The sequence below is a fragment of the Fulmarus glacialis genome, unplaced genomic scaffold, assembly GCF_000690835.1.
Source record: "Fulmarus glacialis isolate BGI_N327 unplaced genomic scaffold, ASM69083v1 scaffold19490, whole genome shotgun sequence".
NCBI lineage: Eukaryota > Metazoa > Chordata > Aves > Procellariiformes > Procellariidae > Fulmarus > Fulmarus glacialis.
In genome coordinates, this window is record NW_009187366.1 from 1,846 (window position 1) to 14,360 (window position 12,515).

Here is a 12,515-nt window from a genome sequence, read left to right on the forward strand (position 1 = left end):
ATATATTAAGCTAGTACATACACAGCAGTAGTCTCTAGTCTTCAGGACAGGCTTGTTGCTTCAACATTTATGGGCTACTACTGTGTGCATTTTCATTTCCATTCACCTCCCTGTATTTAAATTCTCCCTGTATTATCTAAGTGTGGCAAATTTGGGTAAGAAAGCATTTTTCTATTCTTTGAGAGTGAGAAAGTTCAAGTGTAACCTTCAAATGTCAAGACTACACCATATGGCAGTAACAAGTGCTTTCTCCTTTGAATCACACAAATTCAGCTGTTGCTGTTAGTATATTCCACTAGCTTTCAACACTAAAATGTTTCTTTCCAAACTTGCTACACTGTTGTAGAAAAAACCACCCTTAAGTCCACTAGCTTTATCTACATCTTAACATTTGTTAGTGAAACACTAAAATAGTCTAACCAAAGCCTGTAATAAAAAGTTGCTATTTTGTACAACAGTTTGGTAAACAACTCATTTATTTTAAATTAAATCTTCGTTGCACATAGGGTCTAAGGAATCAAAGGACAATTGGGAGGAAATAAAAGGAGACAGGCTTCCAACACAGAGAATATCCCTTTTTGCCTTAGAGCAAAACAGTTTAAATACATCCATTGCAGCACATCCATGAACAGAACCATTAATCAGACACTGACTATATCAAGACTGTTGCAATTCTATGTGTTAATGCAGTTCATCAGATAATCTATAGCCATCTTCAAAAAAAACCTGTATGACTGAAGAGTAACACCTAAATACTTTAAAGATCACAGATGCCAAAAATTCTTCAGTTCAGAACTTGAGTAGAGGGGAATCCAGATTTTCTTTGTTTACATCAGGACTCAGAGTGATAAGAGGCGAACTCAAATCAATTAGCTGAAAGAAAAACAATAAAATTTAGCTATTGTAGTGAGCTGTTGTACATAACTAGCAGCAATAGTCTCTATCAACATAGTCTTCTCAAGTACTTTTTTTTGTTTAGGATTCCTTTCAGTATCCAGATACAAGCACCACACTCAGGTTCAGGTCTTTAAACATCTAGCTCATTCTTAGACAAGCACAAGCTTCCCACAAGGTGGTTATTGCCCAGACTCACCTTAAAAGCCTAAAAGGCTTTTTTAAGTTTCACTACTATGCATATTCAAGTGACACTGTCATCCAGGCAGGGCAGAGCACTTCTGAACTCCTCTGAACATGCCCCCAGAAGTCAGACTTCTGTGATCCTCTTCTGAGATACTTTGAAGGACCTGATATTAAATCGATCCCAACTACATCTAATGTCATCAAAGGCTACATCCTCATAGTTACCACCATTCATCTGACAATATCTAAAGACCTTCAAGCCACTAGTGTACAAAAAACACTTGCCCAGAAATGCTTGTCAAATTTAGAGTAGATTCCAATGCATATCTTTCAACAAAGGAGGGGATTAGGAGAGGACTTAAACAGGAGACAGCCTTGCTTTTTTGCTGAAAATGAGCTGCTGCTGCCAAGAACTGAAAATTTGCAAGAAAAGGAAAACGAGAGTCAGCATGCCTACTCTACTGAAGACAGCATTCACTTCCTGCTTCAGAACAGTTTCATTCTTTAACAACTGCTTTAAGCATTAAGTTCCTTCTCCATCCTCCTCCTCTTCCTATTTGCAGATTGCTTACTGAGCTCTAGTTTAGAGAACGTTGTTTGATTTAAACATTATGTTCCCTTTACTTAATGTATCAAATTGTAGTATCAAATTGAACATATTGAGCTAATGTTAAATAATTACAGTATTGTAGAGCTGCTCTGCAGACAAGTATATGCAGCCAGTTAACATTTTTCTGCTAGCATATTTGCTCCAGAAAACTATGAACACAGGCTGAGAGCGTTGGGGTTGTTCAGCCTGGAGAAGAGAAGGCTCTGGGGAGACCTTACAGCAGCCTTCCAGTACCGGAAGGGGGCCTACAAGAAAGCTGGAGAGGGACTTTTTACAAGGGCATGTAGTGATAGGACAAGGGGTAATGGCTTTAAACTGAAAGAGGGTAGATTTAGATTAGATATAAGGAAGAAATTCTTCACTGTGAGGGTGGTGAGGCACTGGAACATGTTACCCAAAGAAGTTGGGGATGCCCCATCATTGGAAGTGTTCAAGGCCAGGTTCGATGGGTCTTTGAGCAACCTGGTCTATTGGAAGGTGTCCCTGCCCATGGCAGGGGGGTTTGACTAGATGATCTTTAAGGTCCCTTCCAATCCAAACCATTCTATGATTCTATTGATTATATTCTATGAATATAACTATATTCTATTGATTCTATTAATATTCTATTGATTATATTCTATGAATATAACTTACCTTTACCTGCCCTGAGAATGTAGGCTTTAGAGGAGTAATCTTATTCATTTCAGGAGTATTGGAAAGGTCAATCAGAGGTCTACTTTCACATTCTAAAGTGTGAGGGAGAGATTTGTGTACTCCAATATCTACCAGTAAGGCCTGGAAAAAAAAAAAAAGATACTTCAGGTTTTCCTCTGTTCTCCATGCTTCCGTCAAAAACATGTAGGCAGCCAATTTAGCTTATACAGCTGTAATAATTACAGGATAGGCTTCATTTACAGGTTGGGTATTTTTCATGCAGGATTGTTTGCACACAGTGTAAAAACCTCAGCCCCTGCTCTGACAATGGCTAACATCACAAATTGGGAAAATGCAGTGAGACAAAGCAAAAGAGCTCCTTGGGGCGTAAAACAATTTTTCACTTAAAAGCAGAGTTAAGTCAAATTTAAAACAGAAGAGTAATAACTCTCTTAATATTTAAATGACTTGACTACAATTATTGTGTAATGTTATTTACCCATATAAACTATCCTGTAGAGCTCCAAACTTTAGTTATGTTTTTGTCCAGTTTAACTACTCTATACACGTGCTAAGCAATTCTATAACAGATACTTTGTGTCACCAGGTAAGCTAACAAGGAAAATACTGATGCAATAACATCAAGTAATTAGCCTATAGATTATTCTACACCTGAATATTTGTAAATCAATAGCCACTCTGACAGGTTAGTATTTCAGAACTACCAGTTTAGTCTCTTCTCCTTAATGCCTGTGGAGTGCCAGCTTTCAACATGAAGCCAGTAGATTCTTGGGAGAGGGGAAAAGTGTTCGCTGGACTAAGTACGTGACACTTAACTAAGTTTACTGCTACATGGGCTCTGGATTTTAATCCTCTCTCATTGTATACAGATTTGCACTGCTGTTAGATGATTGAATTTAGCTACAGCAGTGCATTTTAAAATTTTTTTTCAAAAGGGCTTTATGGCTGCAATAGGAACTGCCCTGTGACACTGCTTTTCTAATCAAATCCACAAGGATTTCACAGCACTGATCCAGAAGTGGAAATTTAATATGAAATCTGCAAGTATTTGACCGTTCAGCTTTGAGATGGGAACAGACTTAATGGAAACACTGAACAGATGTTCAGTGCTAAGAATAGGCACTAGAGGGTGCACATGCTTAGAGTTAATCCATTTTAACTTCATGTGTACTGAAGTGGTTTTCCTACTTATCCCTCATCTTGAAATAATTTATTTTCAAGCAGTTTCCTTAGTATTTCTGTAGAAAAATGTGTTGTTATTTCTTACCTCAGTTTGTTTCTCTTCAGCCAGCTGATTTTGTACTTCAGCCTCTTTTAATTCATTTTCTACTACTTCTGTAGCAGTTTTTTCTGGTGAGAAGTTAAGTGCAAGAGGTAGCACAGGTGGAGGAGATATATCATCTTCTGAAGAAGATATCTGTGTCTTGCTCTCTTTTGTCTGTTTAGAACTAGGGAAAAGAGCATTGGCAATAATTGAGTTCTTTAATCTTTCTTAAGCATGAACTACTGAAGACAGACAAGCCAATGTCCTAACCTCATTTTCTCCTTTTTTACCCCAAATTTTAATGACCAAAAGGCTTCCCATATTTTAATCCACAAATATGCTAGTTACCTGCAAAATACAAGATATATCATGCTGCAATCAATTTGTAGCCTACCCATGCAAAAAAAACCGAGCTAATGACTTCAGGATGATGATGAATTTAATCTTAAATTGACATATACATGCAGCCTAAACTTCACACATGGGATTTTGGTTTTTTAGACTTTGAAGAAACAACTAGCAAACGAGTACTGATATTGCATATCACTGAGCAACCCCCTGCTGAGAGGAAGTACTGACAGCAGCTGGAGGACCAGGAGTTGTCATCTGATTAGTATGATAAAGTCATTGTAGAGAGAGTAATTGTTTCCTTGAGAGAAAAGACTAATTTGGGCATTTAGCCTAAGTAACATGACATATAGGAAGAGTTTTCTTGCCACGAATCATTCCTGGTTTAATACTGTTCATCTCCACCAACCATGAAGCAAGCCTGCATACATATATATGGCACTTGTGAGAAGATGTTGGGTTGATAATATGAAGAAGGAAACGTTATTTTCACAGAAAACAAACATAATTAACAACAGTGTAGGATTCACCCATTCTGCAAGCAATTATTTCAAATGAAACATAGGTAAACCTGCTCAGAAACTGAAGTTTAGTCAACTAAATCCTTGGCTTTTTGACTGATGCTTTAACAAAGTTAATTTTACCAAAGCGTTGGCAACAGTATAAAACAAATTTAAGAGTAATATGTATTTTAACCAGCTACTTCCTTTCATCAGAAGGCAATAGCAAAATAACACCAACGCCAAATCTGTTTTCAGTCAGAGCATTAGATACAAGTCTTAAGTTGTCCGCTAGCTCAAGAAATACAAATAACATCCTATTAGAGATTATAATTCTTTAATGTTAGAATTGACTCATCTCAGTAAGGCTTATAGTATTTTACTAGTCACAAGATATAAATCTTTATTAGGTCTATACAGCATCTATGCTCAAATGCTTTATTCTAACATTTAGCAGAGGTCCTTGAAACCTGAAAGTCATCATTAAAATTCATTTAGAGGCAGTTTGCCTACAATACTCATTTCATATATGGAGGTTTCTGTCTTACCCAGCTGTAAGTGTCTTTTTGGTAGAAAAGCTGCAACTTTGGCGAATAGATGCAGCATGTGGAGAAAATGCCATTCTTGGTGCAGTTTTAGGAGTCACTGCTGGAAATCCTGAGACACGACGAACAGGTGTAGGTAAGCAAGACCGTTTCAGACTGGCAGGAGTCATGGAGACAGACCTCTCAGGAAAACAAGTATTCTGAAAGATCCCATCTTCTGAAGCTTTCACAGGAGTGCTGACTGCCACGGCACTAAAAAAGGAACATGCATTAGCCAAGAGCTTCTAGAAAGTTTTATTCAAACTATTCTACCAAACAATAGAAATCAGTTTCCCTTTGGTCAGTAAGGGAACAATAATCATCATAAAGTTGATAATAACAGCATAGTAAAGGCTTTACTTCATAAGAATTCTTTTATGAATGTCTCTAGTCTATTTAGCACTGCAAAGAAAGCCCTCTTTTGAAGAGGGGGGGGTGTTTGGTTTAGTTTTGGATTTTGTTTATTTGTTTTGTTTTTTTAAAATCAGTTCCAATAGGCATTAACACAGCTAACCTGGAGGGTCTCAAGGGACTAAATAATGAAGTCAGAACTTTTAAAGATTGTTGCAATACCCAACCTTGTTGCATTCTAAGAAGTATGCCTCAGTACATTCAATTTTCAGTCAAGCCCTACCTTCCAAGCGTGCCACAAAATGTTAATCCAAGAGACGGTGTTGCTTTTGGTGCTGATTTGTTTGGTGGTGTATCTAAAGAGAAAAGTTTCATTAATTGCTGTCCGCATTCTTTTTTTTTTTTTAATAACAGACACCTTTCAGTTAAAAATACTAATTCCTTCCAAGAGGTGGACAGAAGTGTAATGAAACAAATAACAAGCATTCAAGGTAACATTTGCTTTTAATAGCCAAGCTAGAAGACAGGTCATGGGAAATACATCTTACCTCCAGTCTTCACTGGAACCTTAGTTTGATTTGTAGGAACAGACAAAACTCTAGCCCTGGGCTTTGGATACAGGCTTCCTTTTGTTGCACTTCCATCTTTATTCTGCTGACATAGCTTCTGCAGACTGGGAACAGAGCTCAGCCTCTGAATTCCACTGCCTATAGCCTCAGATGATGTTACAGAAGCTGAAGATTTAGCCAAGCTTACAGCACTAGATATTTTGGGAGTACTAGCTGATCTTGTTTGCTTCGTGGATTTCTCAGTATTGGCAGCCTGCAGCAATGACACTCTGGTAGGTCTGACAAGGGTCAGCCTGTTTGTACTAGATGAAAGCTTAGAGCCACTCACACTAGCTTTTGAAGACGTACTTGATTTTCCTGAAATAGAAAGTTAAGTTATACTGCTGAATCATCGCTTATTGCAAAGTTTTTGACTAAGCAGAATAATTACGCTCACATAGGAAAGAAAACCAGCAATTTACAGCATTTAAATTTATGTTCAAACAACTCAAGTTTAAGGAGAACACATACAACTACTGAAAACTTACTCCCTGAATTCTTCAGCAATTTTGTCTGTTTTAGAAAGTCTCCTCACCAAATTCCTGAATTACTGCAACTAATTCAAAGAATATTCTTCAAGGAATGCCAAAACAGTTTGCAGATTCAAGTTACATTTTCAACATTTTCTCCCAGCATAGTTGGCTCTGTTCCCTTAAGCAGGCATTCAAGAAGGTAATAGTTCAAGTTACACTGATTAACACCACAGGCTGAACTACCCCACAAGTGCTTCTCTCAGTTTTCTGTATGGTTCTTATTTTTAGTCTGTAGGTTACTTTCATCAATGGGATGAATCTTGACTAGACACTTCTATCATATAAAATAATTCTTAAGTTTGTAACTTTTACTGATCCAGAAACAAAGTACAAAAAAATTTGCCGTAACTTGGTATCTTGATACATCTACAAGAACTGTGGTGCTTACATCTGTCAGTATTTTTAGGAGACTATTTTCCTGATCCTTTGAGGCTTACTGAAAGGGTCAAATTGATGTCTTCATTATAGTATAAGCCTCTTGGTTGTATTCAGTTATCTCCCCAAAGTTTTTTTTCAATCTGCTTGAGCAAAGCTCATCCTTTTATTAGGCTTACAGAAACTCAGAACTTGGAACTAGGCCTTCCACCTTCCTTCCGTGTTTCAGTTGTTTTGGTGTTGGTTTTTTTTTTTAATTCAAGTTAGACAAGCTTGCAGCATTCAGAAGCTCACATACTTGGCTATAATAGAGAAGATCATGTACAAAAAGAACAGGTTTCCTGAGGCATTGCTTATTTTCTAGCTGTGTCAGACCCTCGCAGGTAGGGATCAGGCTTATATGAATCTATTTTTTACAAATGATAGAAGTCTAAGATTTATCTTTAGTCCACAGGGTTTTATTGGGCTAGCCTACAAAATTTTATTCTCCATTCAAAACATTTCTTACTGCTTGTATGTACTGGACACCATTAAAACATATCCAAACCCACAGTCTAAGACATGCTTAGCTGCTTCAAAGTTGATTTGTGGCACAAATCTGTAGTAAGAGTGATTACCATTTTTTCCTATGGGAGAAATGGGTAAACTTGAATTCAGACTTGAGTTCACACTGGAAACCGATGACGAAGAAGATGATGAAGTAGTCTTTCTTGTGAGACCACTGGCAACACCAGGAAGTTTCAAATGTGTTATCTTCTTTAAGCCAGGCTGAATCAGAGAATATAGTTTATTCAAAAGCAAAAAAAACTATTTAACACATTATTTTGCCATGCTTTTTCTTGGTATTATAGCTTTTCATTTGTGAATTTTAGAGAAGCTCCTTCTTCAGATTACAGTTTAAAAAGTGAATTTTCTTAGAAACAGTTCATTATATCTGGGTTATTATATAGAACTGGAACATTAGATCTAGGAGGCAGACTGTTATTTTTATTCCTGCCACGAACTTGAGAATGGACTTAAAAGGATTAAAGAATAAAAGGAGTAACCCCAGGCACCAGTATATGCTGGGCACCAACCAGCTGGAAAGCAGCTTTGCAGAAAAGGCCCTTGGGAGTGCTGGTGGACAAGTTGAACATGAGCCAGCAATGTGCCCTCGCAGCAAAGAATGCTAACAGTATCCTGGGCTGCGTTAGGAGTGTTGCCAGCAGGTCAAGGGAGGTGATCCTTCCCCTCTGCTCGCCACTGGGGAGGCCACACCTGAAGATCTGTGTCCAGTTTAGGCTCCCCAGTATGAGAGCGATTTGGAACTACTGGAAAGAGTCCAGCAAAGAGTCACTAAGATGATTAAGGGACTGGAGCATCTCCCATCAGAGGAAAGGTTTAGAGAGCTGGGACTGTTCAGCCTAGAGAAGAGGAGGCTCAAGGTGGATCTTATCAATGTATACAAATATCTGAAAGGACAGTGTCCCGTGGTGCCCAGTGACAGGATCAGAGGCAACGGGCACAGACTGAAATACAGGAGGTTCTACCTCTGAACATCAGGAAACACTTTTTTACTGCGAGGGTCACCAAGCACTGGCACAGGTTGCCCAGAGAGGCTATAGAGTCTCCATCCTTGGAAATATTCAAAAGCCATCTGGACAACTGACTCTAGATGGCCCTGCTTGAGCAGGGGGTTGGACCAGATGACCTCAAGAGGTCCCTTCTAACATCAACCATTCTATGATTCAGTGAAGTGGCATGCAGCATGGAAGTAGGTGTTTAAAGCTTCAAAACAACTCCTGACAGCTATAGGTATTCTACCTTCATACAAGTTATGGCAACCTTTTCATATGGTATAGTTAACTACACACATCAAAAACTTTGTTTCTTGCAGAAAACTGCTGATCACTTACCTGCAGCTAATAACAACATAACTTTAAATTAGAAAGTAAACTATATTCAGTTTTTTCTTCTTATTGGAACATCACAAAAATTATTTTCAGATTAAGAATGCTTGCCATTACCTTACTTGGTGCAAGAAGGACTTTTTTGTCTTGCGTTGAGGAACTGCCACTGAACGAAGACTCAAAGACATCTGAAGCAGCACTAGATTTATCAGAAATTAGACCTTCAGATGATCCCATGCTGTTCAAGTCTCTTTTTGTAGAAATACTAGTATATTCTCCTGGTTTGGGCTGCAAATTTCAATGCAACATTTTAGAAGTTTCAGTGTTTCTAGAAACCACTATAAAGCTTTTTACACAAATTTATTTTGTTAAGAAACCAAAACAACAGTCAATGAAGAAGCCTTTGAACCCAGTCAAGTCCTTAGTCTTTAGACTAATACAGTTTAAAGTTAGTCTAGTAAGTGTATTTGTTAAGTACTAGAACATGCTTGAACCCAGATATTGGACATCAATCTAAGGACAGTTCTGCAACAACAATTCATCAGCACAAATTTCATATAATCACGTTCACCTACATACTGTAACAGCTGTTCCTTACAACTACAAGATCTCCATTTAATTCATATTCTTCTGCTTTACCCTAGCTTTCCAAAAGATGAGACATTACAATAGTAGACCACATCATCCAAACTGTCTATTTAGTCAGTGGGGCTCAATTTGGCTAGTTAAAGCATTAAGACTGTGCCTTTTCTTATAGCACCCAAAATCAAAAAGAGTCCCCTGTTTTCTATAGGTGATGATTCCCAAGGAGACAATATAATATTTTCAGTAAAATCTGCAGTACATACTGGAGCCTAAGCCATAAGGTGTAGAGCAATAAAATCCAGAAGATATTCTATCTAGAGACTGGGATTTATGCACACAAGGTCACTAACACAACTGTTTCCTTGCTATCCTAGAATACATTTTCAGTTGGTCACATAGGCACATTCTAAATGTAATACCATTAATCAGTGCTTTTCATGATTGAGACAAATTGTGGACAGAACTAGAGGGTTTTTCCCTCCCTCACCTCCACTGACAAGGGTTAACAGGAAACAAAGCCACTGTTGCATGTTAAGTCACTAAGAACAGTGCAGTAATTTTACCAGCAACAGAACAGTGTTTAAACAGAAGCCAGGAATGATGGTATTCACAAAACCAGAATATAATGGAAAAGAAATTTGCCTGCAGATGCTCTACATTGTTATAATAGATAAACTACTTGGCTACTATACCACAGTATCTGCCCTGACTTTTCTTTTTTATAAATAATAATGTTTCCTGCGTAAGGATCTTATGAGAGAGAAAAACATCTGAAGATTAAAGTTCACTTTTAAAAATAAAAGCTTATAGACAGTTTAAACATTCCTAAAACACATGAAGGCCATGTTTAAAGAAAACATTGTTGCCCAGAAGCTGTCTTTACCTTTTCAATAGTTAACAAATTGCTTTTTCCAAGAGTTGATGAAGGTTTTGCCATTGGTAGTTTGTCAGTTGCCTTTGTATTTCTTTCCTTAGTTTTGTGTTCTTGTGTCAGAGGTGAACTGGCAATTTTTGTAGGAGATACATGAATTTTAGCAGGGCTTCTGTTTGGAGGAGTATGAAGAGCATGTGTTTTGGCATCTGACAAAAGTTTATCCGATTCCTTCTGAAAACAAGGTGGCAGTTGACATGCTGGGCTATCCCGCACACAGTATGTCTCCCTTTTAACAGCCCTGGGACTTTTCTGTATATTTTGGTTTCTCAGTATTTTCAATTTTGACTTTGAGTCCTCCACAAATTTTTCTATAATCTTGTTTTCCTCTTCTTCTGATTGGCTTATTTTAGTCTGTTCATTCTTGCTTCCAGTCTCTATTTGCAGTGCTAACAAATGAGCTTCTTTGAAAATTTCCACAAATTTTTCTCCTGTAAGTGGGCTCCACATGAGTTTATCATCAGAAGCAGGCACGCTCTTTTTTTCAGCACTTTTTTTTGCTTCAATATTGACAGCAATACATTTTTCTTTGTGTCCCAAAGGTCCAACAAAAACTTCATCTTCATTTCCACTACAGAGAAAAATAAGTCAGCCCAGCACCTTACATGTGTCCATTTTAAAGGTATATTTACCTGTAGACCCTTCACTTACCTTGCTGGAGAGAGTGAAAGGTCAAAATCAAATGTTTCATCAGTCAGAAGAGGAAAGTCTGAAACTATAACAACAAGGATTTTGTCACTGTGGGGATTTGCAATAAAAATTATTGCATTATGCTTCAACAATTTGGTGAAGCTGATGTCAGATGGCAAAGTAAGTTTTAGCTACCAGGTTTAAATAATAAAAACATGTTTAGGTCAAAGAAATTGAAGGTACAGCTATGAATATGATCATAGATGCCCAAATATCATGAAAGTTCTCAAAACTAATTTCTAAGCATCCATAATAGGAACATGGGATCTGGCTGTAGGAAAGGGTATCAGCAGCCTCCAGTCAAGAAATGTGAGAATATATAATCTAGAGCTGTATGACAGTGCAGTTGTCCTATCAGTCATTTCTTTTCTGGTTCAGACCGTCACAGGACAGTAACAGGAGCCAGTGAGAAAGATTAGTTTTCCTATTAGCTAATATGTACACTAAATATTAGTTGAATCCACAGCAAACAGATAAGGAAAAGGGAGGAGCTCAGATTAGATATACAGAAGAGAGGCTGATGACATCATGTCACTACCGCACATGTTCTAGCACCAGTACTCCATAAGCTGTTGAAGAGGATTGTAAGTCTGAGACTGGCAAAAGCAGCCCATGCAAGGAAACAAGTACACAGAACAAGATATAAAGCAGATACAGGAGGTCTACTGATCTGAACACCAGGTAGAGAATATCCCAACATGTTCTCCACCTACCATTGCTCATGCAAATACCCAGTTTTTCTTCAATCACATGACTTGAGCAATGTGCTGCCATTTCTTTTCCTTCCTCCATAGTGTCTGGAAAATACAGAATTAGCTATGCAGTAGGTTTAAAAAAACAACAATAAGGTCACAGAATTTTATGACACTGCAAATTAGCGAGGAGGTAAACATTCCCTTTGAAGACTCTTATATGTTATGTTTAAGGACAGCCACACAAACATGGTTTATCAGATGTTACACATGTCACCATCCTCTCCTGAAACGTACTATTGAATTATCTGAGACTTTGTACATGTAAAGTGTTGCAATCTCTGTAAAAAGCCTTCAAATACAGCAGTGATGCCTAGGATTTCTGAAACTCCTCATGCAAACTCTATGTTGAGCAACTAAATCCCTTATATGACTAGAGCTGCAACGGGCAGCACGACTAGACAGTTGCAGCAGAACACTGCCACCCCACAGGCTAAAAAAACTTTTTACAGCACTAATTCGAGACTGGCATAACCGAGACTCAGCACACCTCTGCTCCGCAGAGGAAAGGCGCGCTGTGCTCAAGACGGCGCCTTTCACTTGCGGACAGAAACCCATCAAATACGATCTTCTTGTGAGCAAGGGCCTTGCCGAGGTTAGCCAGCAGAGCCTCAGGAAGAGTACCTCATGCGGTGCAGCCAGACCGAAGGGACTAACGCCGAGCTGGGACCTACCAGGACTGGTCCCTCTCGGGGCACCTCAGCAGAGCCCACCGGAGCCGAGGGGACCCCACACACACCCGGGGGAGGAGAAGCTGC

At 38.4% G+C, this 12,515-nt stretch overlaps 1 protein-coding gene across 1 annotated transcript; it reads right to left on the minus strand.

Moving 5' to 3' along the window:
* Positions 1-789: 789 nt before the first annotated feature.
* Positions 790-11,797, minus strand: GTSE1 (G-2 and S-phase expressed 1). Its single transcript, XM_009574955.1, has 11 exons — positions 11,719-11,797; positions 10,967-11,030; positions 10,268-10,886; positions 8,917-9,087; positions 7,528-7,678; positions 5,943-6,320; positions 5,678-5,750; positions 5,008-5,256; positions 3,615-3,795; positions 2,327-2,467; positions 790-873 (listed from the first exon to the last, which is right to left on the minus strand). Exons 1-11 carry the CDS (start codon positions 11,795-11,797, stop codon positions 790-792), a joined length of 2,190 nt encoding a protein of 729 aa, XP_009573250.1.
* Positions 11,798-12,515: the final 718 nt, after the last annotated feature.

Excerpts from the sequence above, each read along its gene's own strand:
- GTSE1 (XM_009574955.1), bottom strand. The coding sequence starts at position 11,797 with ATGGAGGAAGGAAAAGAAATGGCAGCACATTGCTCAAGTCATGTGATT. Across the intron at positions 5,257-5,677 it reads TTTTGTGGCACGCTTGGAAG|TGCCGTGGCAGTCAGCACTC; the intron begins GTAGGGCTTGAC and ends TTCCTTTTTTAG. Across the intron at positions 2,468-3,614 it reads CTGAAGAGAAACAAACTGAG|GCCTTACTGGTAGATATTGG; the intron begins GTAAGAAATAAC and ends TTTTTTTTCCAG.